Source organism: Nannobrachium achirus, assembly GCF_963921795.1.
Source record: "Nannobrachium achirus genome assembly, chromosome: 20".
NCBI lineage: Eukaryota > Metazoa > Chordata > Actinopteri > Myctophiformes > Myctophidae > Nannobrachium > Nannobrachium achirus.
This window is the reverse complement of record NC_137827.1, coordinates 21,967,446-21,988,796: the sequence shown is the minus strand read 5'-3', so window position 1 is coordinate 21,988,796 and position 21,351 is coordinate 21,967,446. Positions and strand designations below refer to the sequence as shown.

General features: G+C 43.6%; 1 protein-coding gene across 2 annotated transcripts in view; it reads right to left on the bottom strand.

The window, feature by feature from the left end:
- Nucleotides 1-15,752: 15,752 nt before the first annotated feature.
- The window catches only part of slc35f4 (solute carrier family 35 member F4), a gene marked incomplete at both ends in the record, with an annotated part of 37,363 nt that continues 31,764 nt past the window's right edge, over nt 15,753-21,351 (bottom strand). For both annotated transcript variants that reach the window (XM_080750389.1, XM_080750390.1), the window contains 5 exons: nt 15,753-15,994; nt 18,324-18,413; nt 18,575-18,767; nt 19,308-19,433; nt 20,956-21,175. In XM_080750389.1, the coding sequence (XP_080606515.1) occupies nt 15,753-15,994; nt 18,324-18,413; nt 18,575-18,767; nt 19,308-19,433; nt 20,956-21,175 (871 nt within the window). The remainder of the gene's footprint in view (nt 15,995-18,323; nt 18,414-18,574; nt 18,768-19,307; nt 19,434-20,955; nt 21,176-21,351) is intronic.

Below are 21,351 nucleotides of genomic sequence, written 5' to 3'. Positions count from 1 at the left end.
GGAACATGTGAGGATAGCAGTGAATGAGTTCCAGGCAGGGGAACAGACTATTATCTTAAACAAAAAGGTGTTGGAAGAGAAATGCAACTTGATGGAATGTGATAAAGAAGCTGCTATCCGAGAGCAATTCAGGGAACAAATGGCTCAAAAGAAGCTGAGCATGGATAAAAGACTACAATCACAGCTGAACCACATCAAAACTGAATTCAGAACCAAGGAGATTACTTGGGCAAATGAGCCTAATGAAATACTAGAGTGCTTCAGGATTGAGATGTCTGCAAAGGAGGAGAATTGGGACAAGGAGAAAAAGGAACTGACTGGAGAACAGCAAGAATTGTCTGGAAAGCTCCACGATGCAGAGCAGAACATTTTAAACTTCTGGGAGAACCATCTGAAAACAGCAGGGAATAATCTAAAACAAAATGCTATCCGAGAGCACTTCAGGGAACACATGGCTCCAAAGGAGTATGGCTTTGATAAACAACTCCAATCACAGCTGAGCCACATCACAACAGAATACAGAACCAAGGAAATTCTTTGGACAAACGAGCGGAAGGAAATACAAGAGTGCTTCAGGATAGAGATGGCTCTAAAGGAGGAGAATTGGGATGAGGAGAAAAGGGAACTGATTGGAGAACAGCAAGCTTTGGCTGGAAAGCTCCGTGTTGCAGAGCAGAAGGTCAAAGAGATGGAGGAACATCAGAGAACGGCAGAGCATGACTTTCAGGCAATGGAACAGACTCACCTCTTAAACCAAAAGGTGTTGGAGGAAAAATGCATCTTGATGAAATGCAACCAGGATGCTGTCCAAGAGCAATTCAGGGAACAGGTAGCTGAAAAGGAGCATATCTTTGAAAAACAACTCCAGTCACAGCTGAATCACATCACAACAGAATTCAGAAACAAGGAGAATATTTGGGCAAATCATCGGAAGGATATCGAACAGTGCTTTAGGACAGAGATGAAGACAAAGGAAGAGAACTGGGACAAAGAGAAAAGGGTACTGGTTAGAGACCACCAAGCTTTGGCTGAAAAGCTCTGTGTTGCAGAGCAGAATATTAAAGATATGTCAGAACGTCTGAGAACAGCAGAGAATGACTACCAGACAATGCAGGACACTCACCTCTTTAATATAAAGTTCTTGGAGGAAAAATGCATCTTGAAGGAACATGAGACAATTGCTATCCGAGAGCAATTCAGTAAAGAAATGTCTCAAAAAGAGCATAGCATTGATAAACAACTGAACCACATCAAGACAGAATTTAGAACCAAGGAGATTCTGTGGGGAAATGAGCGTAAGGAAATACAAGAGCGCTTCAGGATAGAAATCACTGCAAAGGAGGGGAACTGGGTAAAGGAGAAAAGGGAATTGTTTGCAGAACAGAAAGCTTTGGCTGGACAGCTCTGCGTTGCAAGGCAGAAGATTAGAGACATGGGGGAACATCTGAGAACAGCTGAGGATAGCTTTCTGGCAATGCAACAGACTCACCTCTTGAAGCAAAAGGTGTTGAAGGAAAAATGCATCTTGATGGAACATGATCAGGATGCTATCCAAGAGAAATTCAGGGAACAGGTGGCTCAAAAGGAGCATAGCTTTGATAGAATTGAATCACAGCTGAACCGCATCAAGACAGACTTCTCAACGAAGGAGAATATTTGGGAAAATCAGCGAAATGGAATTCAAGAGTTCTTTAGGAAAGAAATCGTTGCAATGGAGGAGAACTGGGACATGGAGAAAATGGAACTGCTTGGAGAACAGAAAACGTTGGCTGAAAAGCTCTGCAATGCAGAGAATAAGATTAGAGACTTAGAGAAACACATGAAAAAAGCATGGGCTGAGTTCCAGGCAATACACCAAACTCAACTCTTAAACATAAAATCGTTACAGGAAAAATGTATCTTCATGGAACGTGATAATGATGCCATCCGAGAGAACTTCAGGGAAGAAATACGGTCACAGCTGAGTCATATCAATAAAGAATTCAGAGCCAAGGAGACTCTTTGGGCAAATGAGAGGAAGGAAATACAAGAGCGCCTCAGGACAGAGATGGCTACAAAAGAGGCAAAGTGGGATGAGGAGAAAAAGGAACTAATTGGAGAACAGCAAGCTTGGACTGTAAGGCTCAGTGTCACAGAGGATAAGATTAAAGACACAGAGGAACATTTGAGAACAGCAAAGAATGAGTTCCAGGTAATGCAACAGACTCACCTCTTAAACCTAAAGGTAATGGAGGAAATGATGGAAGAGAAGAAAAAGAAAGATGAGGAGATTGTCAACCTTAGAGAGACTGTTTGCATTCAGATGGAAAACCAGAAATTATACAGGAACGTCACAGAGGAGAATAGAGAACTCCTGTACCAACTGGACAGTGTCAGGAAAGAGATCGCTACAAAGGGGCTGAACTGGGAGAAGGAGAGAAGGGAACTGCTTGAAGAACAGCGGGCTTTGGCTGTAAAGCTACATGTTGAAGAGCTTAAGAATGTAGACATGGAGGAACAGGTGAAAAGAGCAGAGAACGAGTTCCAGGAACTGCAAGAGACTGATGCATTAAATGTGAGGTTGTTGAAGGAAACAACCATCTTGAAGGAACACTATTTTAGAATACTAGAGCAAGAGCAAATGAAGCGAAATTCCGGTAATAGGTGGCTCAAAAGAGGATGGCTCAAACACAGCTGATAATCAAGGAGATTCTTTGGGTGGATGAGCATGAGGAAATGCAAGAGTTCTTCAGGACAGGGATGCCTGCAAAGTAGAACAGATAAAACCAGAGAGAAGAGCGAAACACAAGAGTAAAGAAAAGAGAGAAAGTAGAACTGTGACATGGAGGAAAGGGGACTGACTGCAGTTCCAGTGAACTGCAAGCTCTGAAGTTGGCTGGAAAGAGAGAAGATTAAAGACAGGGTGAAAATGGTTGCAAAGGTTTCTTTTGCTGATGATATGATGTTGTACATCTCATACCAGACTCTATATTTGATTCTAAAGTAACCCCTATATTTGATTCTAAAGTAACCCCCCTCTCCCACCCCACCACTGCTGCTACAGAGAGTTTACTAGAGTGTGTGTGGGGGTCTTTCCTGTACCTTTTAGCCTTATTCCTATATTGTTTTTCTTGTTCCTTAGTTTCCTTGAAACCCACAGTTATATTTTTGTATTTTTGGCGGCTGTTGTTGTACAGTTTTTTGCTACTTCTATCGGTGTGAGTGAGTACAAAGAAAACGTTCCTGATTCTCACTCTTGCAGAACTGCTTGGAGATCAGTATACTTTTCTGAAAGGTTCCTCTCTGCAGAGCAAAACCTTAATAAAAGATGATAAAAAAAGTATCTAAAAGCCCTGGAGCAGCGCTTCAAAACAGCTCTGTGAAGAGCATGCTGCACTTGGCACAGAAAAATGAGAACCTTTGGCCAATGCCCCTATTGCGAAATGATACAACAAAGAAAAATAAATGGCCAATCCACAAACTCACATGTGTTGATGTACAAGCTCACAACGTGTCGGAAAATAGCTCTACAATCTCACAACAGTACATCGCAATGTGTTGTGAGCTTGTAGATGCTATTTTCGCTGAGGTTGAAGGTGGTTCAAAATGGCACAATAATCTTAAATTCGAATTGAAAATTAAAACCTTTTTCTTTTTGTCTCTGCCAGGCCGAAGGCGTGGCTGAGACTATATTCGCCCCTGTCCGTGTGTATTCGTTCTTCGTCCGTCTGTCCGTGTACAACTAATCTCTGGGACCGATTCTGTCATGTACACACACTACCTTGAGGCCAGAGCAGAACCAGAGCGCCACAAGCATTTATGCAAAATATTTCTTTTTTTTTAATTAATATTACTCAAACTGATTTTCACTCAAATCGGTACACATGATCTTTATAGCCATGTGTCCAATTTTTCATATTCCATCCCAATTGGCTTCCAAAGTTTTCAGGAGTGGACCGTTTCGAATAAAATGCATCAAATCATGAAAGCAGTGTCCGCTTGCCATGAAAACTTCAAATTGGCCTAAAAACATCATGCAAATTGGTACACTGTGTCATCAAGACAGACCTGTCCGATTTGTCATATATTACATTCTGATTGGTTCTGATCTGACCTGTGCTCTGCGGAGCACATTTTTCCTTTAGGCCTTATCCCAAATAACGAGGCCTACTGGGATTTGAATGGACCACATTATGGACCACACACGACATTGTGTCACGCGACCGTCATGTTTCAGGGCTAATAACCCTGACATAGTGAGGGCAAACGATCGCAAAAGTGAGATTTCCCCCGTACATACAGACAAGGACAAAGCCAGATGTAGGAGCGGTTATCACAGCTCAAAAGTCCATAAGTCAGGCAAGGTCAGGCAAGTATATTTCGTATATACAGTACTGTATAGTACATCACTTTTGTAAACGTTCCTGTACAGTAGGCCTATGTGTGAACAAAATAGCGGATGAACACATTTGGCAAGGTCAAAATTACCCAGAGACCATGGGACTCTGGGACTGCAACAACAGATCCCATAGCCTATGGCAATGGCATTGACTGCACACCCATACACAAGTATAATGCCCACAGAGTGCATGCTGTAGCTTAACCTCACTTCACCAGCCTTTCCACCTCGGAGGAAAGCCTGGTATTTGTTTTAAACGGGCTGTGTGATCCGGTCTAGGCGTGTCCTAAACCGGCAACAGGCTTTGTTTTGGTCCCCCTGTTTGTTTCCCCAATCCTTAAATGCTTGAGAAGTGTAGTCTTGCCAGTTGCTACGAGTTGGACTAAAAGACGGGTATAAAACCCAAATTTCAAAAAAATAAGCAAAACTTTTATTGGGTAGGCCCTAAAAGTATGCCCTTGAGCGTGGGGAATTCTTTTGGGTTAAAACTGTTCCCGGTTTGATCTTTCCGGCCAACGTGTAGTCCGTCTGAGGACTACAACATGTAGTAGCCCGTTTCCACTCCAGACCGGACCAGAAACCCAAGAATGGTACTGATCCCAGGCTAGCTGTAGATATAGCATAGTGCACTGGTTCTCAAAGTGGGGTCCGTAGACCCCCAGGGGTCCTTGAGGTGCCATGGGGTCCCCAGCAAAATAAACAAAACTAGGAAAATAGCCGATATACAAGTTCTTTGCATGATGCATAGTAGTGAGCTTGTACATGTAGATCTACCATTTCTAAAAACAAATGTTAACAAATCATCACTTATAGATGTCCCGGACTTGGTTTATGTGTCTCTGAGCAGGACACTTAAAAAAGGAGTAGTTCACCCCCAAAATGACTTTTTTTATATTGATTACTCATGCCATGGAGAGTAGAGTTCAATAATATTTTTTTGGTTTTTGTCACATTCCTAAGACAAAAATTTGATTCGAGTAAATTTACCCCCATTGATTCCGGATGGGGACCCGTTTCGAAGCGGGTCCCCATCCGGAACGAATGGGGGTAAATTTATTGTTATCACATTTTTGTCTTAGGAATGCGACAAAAAACTAAAAATATTATTGAACTCTAGTCTCCATGGCGTGACTAATCAATAGAAAAAAAGTCATTTTGGGGGTGAACTACTCCTTTAACCCCTAACCGCTCCCCTGAACGCTCATCATAACCATCTGAGCAGCCATCAGCTGGGTGATGCTGACACTGAATTTCTCTGTTACAATGTTGATTACAATATAGGCCGTCTGGGGAGAACTGTCCCTTAAGCCTTTAGCCTTTTGTCATTTGGAGATTTTAAGGTGTTCTGTGTGGAGTTGTTTGGAGGCTAAAACATGTCTACTATGTAACTAAACTACAGTATATTTTCACAAACAAATATTGTGTTTCACGAATAACATGCCGGCGAAGGAAGAGGAGGTTGTTTCACTATTCCAGTGTGTCCAGTCCACACCGTAAAATCCTGAGAGACCCTTACAGGTCCATGTGGTTCCATTTGTACTCTCTCAGAGTTAAATGAACCCTCAGGATTTTACAGCGCCGTCCCCTCTGAGAGCTTCATTGTCTGCCATTGGCCCCTTGTGCCCCTTGCTGGTCCCAGTGCTACATTCTCACGTGGATTTCCACTCGGAAGGCTGACCATGACCAATCCTCTGTCAATTGGAACCAATTGCTCACACGGCATCCTTCACCTTCTTTTTATGTTGCTGTATGGAGTGACAGACACCAGGACCCCTCGCCACCTCCCCCCTCCTCATTGATTTGGCTTTAACACCCAGTGTGTGTGGCCAGTGAACTGTAAAAGAAGAAGAAGTTTCTTGAAGAGTCAAGCGGCTATAATTCTCAGTATCCCAGTCTGTGGTCACTCCTGAAGTCCGCAGTCATTAGCCTTTCACCATTGGCAGACTTTGCTTTGTTCTATATTGAATGGCTTGCTAAGTCAATGGACTCGTTTTAACTTGCTTATATGCACCTCTATCTTGCTCATCAGCTTTTGGACAAAATATTTCTGTTGCAAACAAAACAATATTGTCAAAGTGCATCTTCAAAAAATAATGGAACAAACTTGTTCACTATGAAATTATGTTACTCTTTTTCTTTTGGATTGGTTCAAAGCAGGTGGTCTACAAGATAAAAAATTAAATAAACATTTAAGTTGCACTTAAAATTATTTAATCAATATCCTACTAAACTTGTAAATTGTGCTTAATTCATTAAGGATTGCCATGAACCAATATACTAAACCAACAAACAAAAATAAACGAGTCACATAATTCATGTTAACGTACAGTAACAACACAATGATATACTGTAGTTGCAGAACATTTTAATTGGTTATTATAAAGGTTCTATCTACAGTATGCAACTGTACTGTACAGAGCTGTATAACTCAGGCTTACCTTGTCCTCCAGGCCAATAATGACACCCAGTGGCAGAACTGCATGAAGTTCACATTTTTTTCCCTATCATAATAATAATTTCTTTCCCACTCCTTGGAGTGTTTTTTTGTGAATGTATCCACAAGTTTCCCAACAAGCTTACTGGGGAAAAATGTGTGCTTCACTTCCTCTACACAGCTGATTCAAATCACTTAAAGCAAGTAATCACAATGCAGAGATTCAGGTGCCACAGCAGCACAACAACAAATGAGACTGAGGACAGGAAGTGATGCCCACCTTTCACGCAAAGGCTCAAATAGGGGTTAAGAGTCTTGTACAGGGACACACATCAACACATTGTTGGCCTGGCCTGGCCTGGACCTAACCTGCGACTACCAGGGCCTCTGGCTGCTGAGACGGGCTCACTGACCATTCAGTGAATAAGTACAGTAGCCTACATATGCAAAAGATAATACAAAGCTCTGTCATTTCTAAATTGTATTTTTATTTTCAAATTTCCATAACACAGTTGTATGTGTGGGGATACTTGAAACCCATTGAAACAGGATGGATCCACATTATGAGGGCCCCGTCAATGTTCACCTGATGCCTGAGGAGGTGCATGGCTCCTCTTAAATGGCCTCAGGTGTTTGGAAATGGATCAATTTCCACGGCTTCTGAGAGTTGCACTGCAATTAGCAATTTCCTCTCTTTCCTCTCTGTTCATTCTTGAGCCATACATCTCTGCTAATAATTGGTTTTCTTAGGAAACTTGAAGGATTCTTTTGTACATTTCTCACTGACATGCATCCAATTATACCTTGAAGTTTTATAGATTTGTAGAACGATGTTTGTCTTAAAAGCTGTCCATGGTTTGAACAAAATTGGAAGCCTGATTTTGGCTCTAAAGTAGGCTATTAATATTATGTGGACTGGTGCATAGATGTGCTGCACAAAATGTGCATTTCTGTTTTTCTTTCCTGTTGCCTCAGAGTATCACTGCTACCCCCTAGATGGCACCATCTACTGTCTTAAAGGGGAATATTCAACATTGAGACCAACACACACACACACACACACACAAGCACACACACACGCACGCACGCAGGCGCGCACACACACACACACACAAACACACACAGTTAATCCAGTTTCAATACTGTAACACAGTGGTTCTCAACCTGGGGGTCGGGACCCCCAGGGGGGTCCCCAAATTATTTTGGGGGTCTCCAGAAGATTAGCTTAATGTGCAACACTGTTTTCTCACTCAACAGTAAACAAACCAACATAAAGTTTAAGTGTATAGAGGGTATCTGCACATTTCTAAAGTGACAATTTAAGGACTTTTTAATACTTCTAAAATGAAACATTGGCCAAATTGGCATTATATTAGACGCAGAAATTGTAAGAATAGCAGATCTACATGCTCACAACGCCTCGCAACGGGGGGAGTATGTGTTATTAGAGAAGTCAGACTGTCCTTGTGCCTTAGTTGTCAGTTGTTTAAATGATGCTATAGCTACTTAAGGTAATTAATTTGCATGACTTAATCTCAGGTTTCAGATCCATTCTAATCCAGTTTATGAAACGATACCTGTGTGCTTACTCCAGCTCAGAGTCCCAAATCCCTCTATCCTCGTGACACACATCTGTTATCCACTTAAACCTGGCTTACAGTACAGTAGTTGACTGGGGTCTCCCAGGTGACAGGTCTCAGGTCGGCTCATCTTTTCCCTACACTAAATCTCTTCCCTGAAAACAGTTGATGTTGTATACAAGCTCACATCTCATCACAGCACAACACATTGTGAGCTTGTAGATTACATTTTCGCTGAATGTTCGCCCCCAGAATAGGGATCCTAGGATTCATGTGGTTAAAATGTCTCCTTGGTTGACCATGTCAGGCTCCTACCCCATCCTCCCTGAAGTATGTCCCTTTGTTTTACTGGTGCCTTAACTCTTCTCCTTCCATATCAACTGCCCATGTTAAGTTTTTTTGTCCGCAGCCTGTGTCTAGTTTGTTTGTGTGCTCTCTTGTCCAGCCTTGTTGACCTTAAGCTCAACTGCTCCAGGCTGGGTTTTCAACTTGGCACTGTAGAAGTGAATTATTCTGCTTGTGTTGTTTTGCTTCTTGCACCAAGGGAGGCAAAGGGCTAGGTTGCAGGAGGTGCCTGAAGTCCAGGCTCTCTCCTGTGGACTCGTCCCAGAATATGTCCTTCTCTGTGGGCCTTCTCACAAGATGAAGCCTCTGCACCCCTTCCTTGTTGAGTCCTCCCACTGTAGAAGACAGAGAAAAAAAACATGTATTACTTATGTATTTCCGTAAATATTTCAACAGGGGAAAAGATAAAAGTACAAACTAAAATCTTTCTGGGGCCCATGCTGGCTGGCCTACTGGTCCAGGCGCATACCACTTAGGCATTGCCACATAGGCATGGATGCCTGGCGGTGTCGCCGGTTTGATTCCTGATCCGTATGACCTTTGACTTTGACTTTGACCTTTCACTCCCCATCTCTCCCCCAATTTCCTGTCAGTACTGTCCTATCAATAAAGGCTAGCCCAAAAACAAATCTTAAAAAAAATCTTTCACCCTATACAGTTTAAAGAATGTTCTTTAAGGAGAGATACAATACATACAGTAGAGACAAAGAATGTGGGAGAAGGATGATACAGATGAGTAAATGGTGTGGAAAGTTCAGAAGTCAGAAAACAAAACAAAATCTTGTGAGATTTTGAGAATGGAATCTTTCTAAAGAACATATAATCAAGAGTGATGGAATGTGTACCACCAGACCCCCTGGTTATCTTACCATTAGCAGTGTAAACAGTCTTCTGTCTCCTCTGCTCTCTGGCTTGACGGTGATGAGCTCGCCGGTGTCGGTATGACTTTTGACTGAGGGCTGACTGGGCGTCCAGAAACCCTCCCTATACGGGCCACACAGTCACAGGAACACATCTTCTAGTTTCACTGGTTATGATTTAGTTAGTTCCTGAACAATATAGTTGATGTACCGGACGGTTCAGTAATTCCTATACTTACTGTATTCCTCTGTTGGAACACGTATCCACTTAATCACCTCTCAACAAAAGAGCCGTCTCTGGTAATTGGCTTATAATGAAACGAAGATTGTGCCTGGCACACATTTGCACTTGAGATGATGAAATGTCTGTAAGGCACTTTGGTACAATGGAAGTCGGGGCGGCATAGCTCAGGGTAGAGAAACCGTCATTAGAGCATGAAGGGTTCCCCCCAGTTTGAATCCGGCTCCCCCTGAGTTAATGTCGATTAGTCCTTGAGCAAGACTCTGGACCCCTAGTTGCTCCCGGTGAGCAGGTTGGTGCCTTGCATGGTTTCTTCCGCCATCGGTGTACGAATGTGTGTGTGAATGGGTGAATGTAATGCACATTCTATGTAAAGCTCCTTGGATAAAGGCGTGTGTGTGTAATGTATGTGTTTTACTAATAGTGGAGGTCTTCCTGTTCTTTGTACCCTGAAAATGGGTCCCATTGAGGGCCAGTCATGGCTGCCCGCCCCACTTTCCACTCCACCGGCACTTTAATCAGACCCACAGGGACAGAAGGGAGGGGACACACATTTCACCAGCTGTCTCTCACTCTCACTCTCTCTCTCTCTCTCTGCAGCCCTCTGTTTAAAGCATTCCTCTTTGCTGACGCTATACGTTTCCCTATAGAATAATAACTGAATTATTTATGAGCGATTCACTTGCTTCTCTTCCACATTGTGCCTGTACACTGTACCTGTATGAGTCTGTTGGCGCCAGACAGTCCTGTTTGGCTTATGGAAGAAAATCGCTGGACACCCCCATCGCTGCATTCCCTGACCTACAAGGAAACCGGTAAAATCCCTCATTATCATAGCACACTGCCACTGCACACCCTGGGGTGGGTCATGTACACAGTGAGGCACTGGTGGCAGGAGGACACATGCGTTTTACCATGGCAATTTGATTGGCGGTGACTGTGTGGCCAGTTTGAAAGGAGAGCGGCTGCAGTGCCTGAGGAGAGATAATGATGGATGCGAGGTCCTTTTGCAAACAACAGCACAATTTTCTCCCCACTCTGAATTCCAGACGCAGTACAGAACAGACAAGAGGCTATTTGAGACATTAACCCAAATTAACAGTATGTTGTACAGTATGCTGACTTTGGCCATTCTAACCTGTGGTTTCCTAGGCGGATGAGAATGAATGATGCTCGGGTTGTTGCTTAGGGTTGAGGGCGAGGAGATGCCTGCAAGGCACGATTCTTAACGACACACACATGCACACACATCAAGCTGCTTGTGATGTTTTAACACAGTGGTTCTCAACCTGTGGGTTGGGGTCCCCAGATTATTTTGGGTGGTCCCCAGATGATTAACTTAATGTGCAACATTGTTTTCTCACTCAACTGTAAACAAACCAACATAAAGTTTTAGTGTATAGAGGGCATCTGCACATTTCTAAAATGACAATGTAAGGGCTTTTGAATGCCCTTAACATGACAAATTAAACATTGGCCAAATTGTCAAATATTAGAGGCAGAAATTGTGAAAATAGCCGATCTACATGCTCACAACGCCTCGTTGTGAGCATGTAGATCTGCTATTTTCACAATAGAACAAAATGTAATGCCTCAGTGCTCGTCAGGGTGGGGGTCCCCCAGTTAAATGGGGGATTATTTTGGGGGTCGTGGCCTGAAAAGGTTGAGGACCACTGTTTTAACACAATATGAACGGTGCACTGTTACAACAGACTACATGGTTGCTACAAATCTGAATAATGAATAGAAATGCATGAATGGGGATAGAAAGTCTTGACACAAAAACCTGTTACTAACCTGAGAGAGGTATGGTTGTTGCATGTTTCAGGGGAGGCAAGGCTGTCTTTTTCTGTCCCAGGGGCTTCTGGTCCAGTGTGAGGGGCAGAGCGGGCAGGGTCCATTGTGGTTGTGGATGCCTGGCCTCCTGGTCCTCCTCTTCTACAATGAGAGTTGGGGCCACCTGGCTCGGCCGAGGCCTGGACACTGTGGAGCCCATATTTGTCCTGCCAACTGCTCTGATACTGTATAGTTAACAGGCCAAGATGCTTTGCCTGGATGTCAAGCAAGACTATTATCAAGCAACAGTCCTTTGATCACACTACTACTTTCTAAGTTCAACTTCAGAAGGTACAGTAGAAATACGTTTACGCTTTGTTCACAAAAACTCTACTTCTCACCTTCCTTGTATGGCGTCTTTGTTGTTTTGTCACATTGATGTTGATCAGCAACACTGCAGATCTTTTGGATTATATACTCCCAACTGGCCCTCCTTTGTTGACAGCGAATCGGTGTGGCTGTTCAGTCCATTCCCTTCCAAGTAGGACATTGTGAGTTACAGAATAACTACTGCTCTCCCCAAAACCCTGTCTATTTAACCTGACTGCTGCCAGTTCAAATCCAGTGGACTTGCCTGACTGGCAAATAGAAATTCTGCAAAATGCAGTAAACTCTTTTGGTTGCAGTTCAAATAGTGGGTGTGTTCTCCAAATACCTGCCTTCTTCATACTTGACTTTCTCATTATAATGAGCTACGTTTCTATGGTAACTCTCCCTACAGGTTACTTTGTAACTCGTAAGTTAATGCTTGAAAGATTCAGTACTTTTTTCTGTCCTTTCCCCCACGAGAGCTTTGCCCTGACAGGAGTAAAGATGGAGGCAGGTACTCAGGGAGGTTGATGGTTATAAGATTATAGCACACAGGTTTCAGTAAACTGCATAAATGTTTCATTTCATTCAAAATTCAGTAGGGTGACATAGGCATACATCTTTCTTTGTGGGCAGATGAGTTGAAGAATCGCACAGCAGTCACCTCAGGCCTCTGATGGTTTGTCATCTGTGGGTATCTGGCTGTGTGGCAGTAACTCATGTAATGAGGATTTCCAGATCAACTGCGCCTCTGCCTCCTCTAGCTCATTTCTTTTAATATGGCAGCCGCCATCGTGCAGATGAAACTGTCACCTCAGCAAATGCTTCATTACTGGAGAAGACTGACAACACCAGCGACCATAACAGCACTGTTGGGACACTTGGGAGTGTGTGTTAATGTGTGTGTGAGGGGGGGAAGGAAGTCCCCCTTCTCTAAAGAACCATACCAGCATTGAATTTTCTATTCAAAGCTTCTGCCATATCTCTTCCATCTACACAGAACTGTGTAGTGGCTTTATTTTTTACATTTAATGTTTGTTCACATCTCCTTTAAAGTAAAATGTTATTGAACTTATCTGAATAACTTTGTGTTGGCGAAACACCGCTGTGTGGTTTAGAAGTCATGGATGTTCAAAATCATCAAAATTATGCACTACAAAATGATGCACTACACAATGCCCTCTCCTACTTGGAAAAGAGGAACTGCTACTGTATGTGAGAATGACCTTCATAGGTTACAGCTCAGCGTTCAAACATAGTCTCCTCCAGACTGGACCCTTGTGTCTGAGCGATGCCAGGTGGTGAAGCACCGCTCTGTCCCCTGACCATCAACACACAAGCAACCAGGGCTGTGTTATTCCTATAAGAGTATTACTATTCCCTTCCTATACTCCCTGTACACCCACGACTGCAAGGTCACGCACAGCTCTAACCTAATGGTCACTGATGGGACGACAGTGGTAGGCCTGGTCACTGATGACAATGAGACGGCCTAGAGAACAATCCCCCGACATCAACAGGACCAAAGAGCTGATCGTGGACAACAGGTAGTCAGACAGAGCAAAACCCCCATTTGCATCGATGACACTGTTGTCGAGCATAAACATCACCGAGAAACTCATGTGGGATGCACACACCGGCTATGCCCGGAGCATTACGAAAGTCCAATGTCTCATTATAGTCCGGAATGCAGTTAGGGTTAGAGTTAGAGATAGTGTTAGTCTATCTATGGGGAGAGGCGGACCAACGCAACGCATGCGGCCCAAGGTCCTACAGGCCTTCTACAGAGGCTCCACTGAGAGCATCCAGTTTGCGAACGGTGTCAATATCAAAGAAGACCCCCGGGAGCGTGTCGCTGTTACTACGTTTTCGACACCCGACTCTAACCCTCACCCTAACCTTAACCTCCGTGGAGTGAGTCGCTAACCCTCCGGTCGAAACGATGGGCGTTCGCAAAAGCGAAATTTCCCCAGACCCTCGCCACCCCAACCACGTAATATTCCAAATGCAAGTGGCTTTGTAGCACAAACACTGGCACATGATGACACTTTTAAAATAAATGCAAAATATATATTTATTATGAAACTAGAGCCTAGAGGCTTTTTTTCTTTCAGAAATTTCACACAGACACCTTTTCAAAAAGAAAGTTACTTTTACTTTAAGTCAATAATCAATATATAATGGTATGTTGGCACAGATCAGGGCACCACATTGATTAAGACACTTTGCACATAACAATAAAGGTAGTGCATTAAAGCAAAGTGTGTAAAGTCACATTGATTAAGACACTTTGCACATAACAATAAAGGTAGTGCATTAAAGCAAAGTGTGTAAAGTCACATTGATTAAGACACTTTGCACATAACAATAAAGGTAGTGCATTAAAGCAAAGTGTGTAAAGTCTAAAATGCATTTTTTTTTCAAGCAAGCAAAAATTTCCTTTAATAAAAATATCTCTTGTACTTTTGGAGATATATCAAAAATATCATTTAATTCCATTACACAATGGAACTCTATCTCCCTAGTGTTTAAGTGCTCCACTAAAGTAGATAGTGTTGATACTTTTTATAGATTTTATACAGATTTTAAAATTTGATTTCTATACTCACTATTAATTCTGTGATTAAGGTTGTTTGTTAGAACTCACATCTCTTATGTGAGCACCGTCATGACGTACTGTCTTGCCACAACTTAAAAAGTGATGCTTTGCATTCACACTCGCGTGCCGGGATAACAATGCAGGCATTCTCAGTAGGTTCGATGATGTGATATTGACAGCAGAAGTTCTCACAGATTGACAAATATACCAGTAAATTGGAGGGATTCAAGTGAGTGGGCTCAGTTTCTCTCTCTCTCTGCAGGTACTATGTGCCCCATGCATGCAGTTCATCTGTGCAGAGATACAGTATATTGAAGCGACTAGTTGCTAGTTTGATACGTACCATACCTCTGAAGCTCTGCCAAGTGAATCAGAGTTGTTTGAACTGCGTTCCACTCGGAAAACAAAACTGACTGAATCAATCAAAATTATGTTTTAATTCAAATGTATAATTTTCTAATGTTTAAGACTTTCCCGATCCTGTCTAGTAATACACAGCAATAAATGTGGGTGGGTCTTAATTTTTTATTAGAAAAGAAAAAGAGCCTGTACATTACACATCATTTTCATTCTTGTATATAATACTATTTGTCGTAAAATGTAAATATTATTGTCTTATCGAGACAGCTCTAAATGAATTCAATAAATACAGGTAGAGTGAGCCAAACAGGCCCTGCCAATATTTATATTCACAGAATACAGTCTGCCGATCAGGTTGGGGAGAGGGGTTGTCTGGGGTGGGGCAGTCAGCTCTGTGAGGCCGACGGGGAGGGGGAGGGGAGCTTGGGCTGGGGAGGGTATTGGGGTGTACAGGGGGAGGCGTGCGAGGGGCAGGACTGGGCACGGCAAGGTGCTCGAGAAAGTACAGGATGCTTTCTACCCTTTCACTTAGCAAGATCCATAAATGCTCTGTTTTCGCGTCTCCTGCAGGGAAGTGAGAGAGACAGAGATGCATTTAAAAAAAACTGTCCCCCCCTCATCTTCCCTGCGCACACACACAGTTCAACATAATATAATTCCTGTCTTCCTGGCCCGGAGGACTGGATGTTCATGAGGACTAGGCACCCATATCTGCACTTCCCCGATGGATGCTGGACAAACGTGCGAGGAAGGGACTTAGACGTCGAACAGGGTTTACGGGCTTGACGGACGACCCGGGCGAGAAGAGCTTCATGCCAGGGGTATGGAGACCGCGCCGTTGGCTCGGCTGCGGCTGCGGGTGTGGACGCTGGACTCTGTCAGCTCCTCGCCGTGCTCCTCAGACTTCTTGTCGGCGATGGTGGCCAGGAAACGCAGCGTGACCGAGTCCCACTCCTCCGGCAGCAGGAGGAGCAGGAAGCCCAGGCTGATGATGCACGTGGCCGTGAGACGCACCACGCTGAAGATCACCTCATGTTTCAACACGTCTACAGCTGTGGTGGTGGGGAGGACACGGAGGTTAAGGGGATAGGAGGGGAGGAAGACAGAGAGAGGGGGCAAAGGAAGGGAAGAAGATGACAAAGATGGGGGTAGAAAATAGCAGACCTCCAAGCTCACAACGGAGGTCGGCGATTTTCAGTACTTGATACCACACTGAACTAAGCATAAAAAGGCAATACTGGAGACGTGGCATACAGCATGGATTTCTACACAGTGAGGGCAATTCTTTCAACATAAGATGATGCATTTAGTTCAGGAGAGTTTGGACAAGGCAATTCTCTTGAATGCTGCCTTCAGGTATGGCATGGAAAGAGGGCATTTGCATTTCTTTCACCATAGTAAAAACTGCATTCATGGTCTGGAAAGGGCACTTTTTTACAGACGGATAAAAGGGCAGGGGCTCAAGCCCCCTTTCATGTCTATGTGTGCACGTGCCTGGGGGGAGGGTGGGGCGGTGGGGTTAAAACAAAAACAAATTAAGATTAATTACATGAAGTAAGCCAAATCACTGACACTGGGGCTGTAGGAGGATGAACATAGCTTAGCGGTGCGGCTTACAATCAGCCCAAATGGGCCACTCTGTCCTTTGTGTCTCTGTGGTTAGAAAAGCCCGTAACCCACTGACCTTCATACAGTCCATTGTGGTTAAGGAAAAGAAACCCATCTGTAGGCATTTAGTGTCGCCTTAGCAACCTGATCCTCCCTCGGTGAGGGGATAGTTGCAGCGTCGGTCGAGGCACATCGATGATTGGGTTTCCGGGGCGTGAGAGCCAGACTTGCTGTGTAATCTTTTTGCTACAGTGGCCAGAAATGCTGACCGCTCAATACAATGCCATCGCAGGCACGCTCTGTTCAAAGTGTCCGTTTTACTCCCATATATACTGTAAGATCCTGAGTGTAAATGTAACACTGAGAGACCCAAACAATCTTACAAACATAAACAGATAGGTAGCTCCACCACCAAAATGTGTTTTATTATCTAGGTGATTGACTCAGCTCTTGATAGATGGACTAAAACAACAATTAAATGATTTATTTACATTGGTAATTGTTGTAAACATTGGAGTAAAACAGACCTATATTTTCATATATGATGGGTAGGGTTAGAAAGTTCCAAATACCTCATTTTCCATCTGCAAAACAATACAGTGCAGTATGTGAAATATAAAGCTAATTAATATTTTCTAAACCATCTTGGATTGGGCCTTTAACATCACAAACCCCTGAGCTTTCTTCTGTCTTATAAAAATACATTATTTCTAATAACAAACACATTATTTCCAATTACCTATGCCTTACATTAATTAATGTTTCGTAAATAGTTTGAGTTTTCTTTGTGAAAGGGATAATAAATTAACCTAAAAGAAAGCACTCTGCACTCTGCCTAGTAAAATGTAATGCTTTTTTTATGCATAGCAGCAGTCAAACTCTCCAATTCATTAAATGTAGCATTTACTGTAAACGTATTATGTGAGTACGGATGTTCCATTTATTGATCATGCATGATTGTTTAAGAATCTGTCATGTGAGTTTGAGCGTGCAGTCCTGCGGCCATGAATGGGTAGAGAGGCTGTCTGTGAATTGGACGGTTACCGGTTCGACCCTCAGCTCAACCAGTCATAGTGTCAATACAACACACTTTCTCTGTCCCTAACAGCTCTCCCCTGTGGCTCATCTGAGCCATCTGAACCAGGGGGGCAGGCGTCAGGATTTTAAATGAAGCAACACGGAACTGAAAGTTCCTATGATTGGCTGCTAGTTGCGCTGTTCTGGTACCAGAAGCAACAAGTTCTCCATAGGATTCCATTCTATTCCCCGAAACTTTTACATTTGATTTTCTTACCTTAATAAACATTGTCATAAGTACTTTATGGTTCCTGTTGCTAGTTTAAAGCCTTGTTTCATTTTATGAAAATATGGTCCAATTTATGTTATATTTGATGTTAAAGCAGGGTATGCTGTAGGAGGGGCTTGTGATCATAGGCTTGTGATGGTTCTTCTTCATGTGCTTTATTTTGCAAGTTCAAACACCACATTCTCCCAAGTATCCCTGCCGTTGCATGTGACCATTGGCAACCAATAGCATTCGAGATGGTACCATTTCTACCAATGAACGTTGATTTCTACAATGATGGCGGCACCCGTTCAAGGGACAAAAAAGCGTCAATTTCGCAGCATTGAAACCAATGGCTTAACACCGTCCATATCTTTTTACAGTCTATGATCTGAACAGGCATCTGCTGGTCGAAAGCAATACAAGTAAAGTAATTTCCCCTCCCCGGTGACCAGCAAATATTTCCTTATATAATAACGTGACTGTACCTGCATTGCCTGGCACACTGAGCAGTGTTCCTATGGAGATGAGGATGGGGTAGGTCAGCACAACACCGACATTCACCAGGATGTTGAACACTGGGAACCAGGTGAAAAGGGTTCAAACTAGCAATGTACTCAAGGGAAAACATTTCATAACTGCTTGTGAAAGTGGATAGGTGAAACAGGCATGCACAATCATTTTATTGGTGCGTATGTGCGTGTGCGTGTGTTTGTGTATGTACTGTATGTGAACTCACCCAGCCATAGTCCAGCCAGTCCACAGAGATACCCCCAGGGCAGAGAGGAAATTGAACCCCAGTGCTCTACTTTGGTAAAGTAGAGGACGAGGGGCACAAGGGAGATGAAGATAAGATTGAAGAAGCCCATTGTGGAAACGAAGTGCGCCACCTCGCCCAAGTTGGCACTGCCCAGGAACATCTTAAACAGCACCTGTAGCACGGTGAAGGAAACAATATTAAATTCCTGCTGATGGTTCTTATGCAGGCATTTTTTGGGTTATTGTGCTGCAGTGTTTGGCCTGAAGTCAATCTGGTCTCTTTCTGAGTAACCTAATCCAGTATTACTAAAACTGCGGCACTACAGACTCGGGCTGCTGTAGTGAGGGTGCAGTTTGGATAATGCCTGATACCATACACAAGCGGTTCTCAAAGTGGGGTCTGGGGGGCCACCAGGGGTCTTTGAGGGATTTCCAGGTTTCTAGCTAAATTAACGATAGTTTGTCTTGTAATTAATTGTACAAGTAAATACAACTAGAGAATGTACAAGAATAGCTATTTTGATCAGAGTTTCACTGTTATCTCTACAGTACATAAAATAAATGATGGAACATCAGACAGACCAAATCATGTCTATCAATACAAATATTCTGAGACTGGGTTCCCAGAGATAAACATCTTATCAAATGGGGGTCCATGGCCTAGGCCCTAGTGCATATAAAATTAGGGGTCCTTGAAATAAAGGTTAGTTAACCTTATAGAGAGCTGACGTGGATGCGGAGCCGACAGCCAAGGCCACACCGACAAAAGAATCCCCATGGAATCCATCGGCATAAGCCATCATGACAATACCTGTGATGGCCATTATGGCAGCCACAATCTGCAGGCAAAGAATGAGAAAAACAAAAACAAAAAATCAAACCTCGGTTCGAAGTGGAGCGGTGAATTTGAGCAGCTGTACCCTATGTGAGTGAGTGAGTGAGTGTAAACTGTGCCTGTGAGTGAGTGGTGAGTGTGCCTGGCCTGCACAAAACAGCGCCCCTCCTTTAACTAGTGTGTTGTGTGTGGCCACTCAAGGTATTGCCCAGGCTACGGACAGGGCCAGCCAGCCACCCACCCACCCAGCCAGCCAGCCAGCCACATACCCACGGATATACCTGTTCATTGGGAGCGCTTTCACCGCTCCAAAAAACACACAGATTAAATTACATCATAAACTCATCCCCTCCACTTTTACCATTCACCCAACACTGTGGGTGTGGCTAACCTCAGCTGGGCCACCAGCCACCTGACAACCAGGCATACTTAATGAACTGGTGGGTGTGGAACATAAAAACCCAATTTTAACACTTTCTGTACATTTTTATGGAAAACATCTTCCTCCTAGTATAATCATAATACCTGATGATCATGTTTTAGGGGGGAAACAAATCATGGCACCCCATCTTTAACTGAAATGGGACGCACTTTGTGCCGTACTTTGAGGAACAGTGAATCAATATGATGACAGGACGATGTATTTGAGAAATGTGATTCTGCCATCCTCCTGCTCCTAGCCTCCTTCTCAATGGCAGTTAGTGCTTTCAGTATTGCCCCATAGCCTAGGCTCCCATACACCGCCTCCATTCTAGCTACCGTGCACGCTGAGACATGAAATGCATTGATCCCATAGCCCTGGGGAGAGTAACCGTGACCAGGACATTTATACTAGCCCTCCCCATTGGCTACAGCGCCAGCCAATGTGGAGAAGCGTGACAGGAAAATGCAAATGAGAGAGCGATCACTAGGTGGTCAGAAGAGATGTAGACCAGGTCTGAACGACCTGATAAAAACAAAATTAAGTCTAAAAGACCCTTTATCGGCCCCTAGAGGTCGTGCTGCTCCAAGTTTCATGGCAACCCACCCTTTAGGTTTCATGACAGTGATATATGTTGGAAGGACCATCCGACCGAAAGACATTTCTATTCATAAAGCCCCAACACTAAATACCTATGTATACCAGTAAGACTCCCTAATCGGGAGATAAGCGACAGTCAGGTCACATGTATACACAAATAGACCTGTAAGTGCCATTGGTTCCTGCGTGTAGGGGGATATGCGTCATGGCAAATGTATTGCTTAGGTAGGGCCACAGAATGTGGGTTTTAGCTGTAACAGCCAGGGTTGTGTTCAAGTAGTAGGAGATATGTTAGTATGTAGGTGGAGCAAATGTGTAACATAGGTGTTGAATTATGACAGCTTTGTGTGATTTTAAGGCAAAATCTGTAGGAGCAGTGTCCAAAAATGTGTTTGAAAAGATCGGCCTGATAAATGCTAAATGGGACAGATCCATGTTAATGACATGACTCTAGACATACTGGGATAAAGTTAGCATTGGCTATTGGCGATGGCTTAGTACTGACCCGAACACCCATGAAACGGTCCTTGAGGACGATCCAAGACAGGAGAAAGACGAAGGCCTTATGGCAGCAGTAGAGGGCTGAGACGTCAGTGGCGGTCAGCTTCCTCAGGGCCAGCAGATACAGGTAGTTAGTCAAGGTCCACAGGATAGAGAAGGGCGCTGTCCTCTTCAGGAAAAGCTTCAGTGTCATCCCATCCTCCCCGAAGAGTTTGCTACACTCCCTGTTAGAGAAGGGAGAAGGGAGTATGCAACACATTCCGTTACTTAGTTGTTAGTTCTGGACTGTAATTTCCCACCCATTCTCATGGGGCAGTACTTCAGAGAAATTGCTGAACATAAGCATTGTGAACCTACTGTTTCCCCTCATTGCAGTCAATATCTCCCCATACAGGCCTAA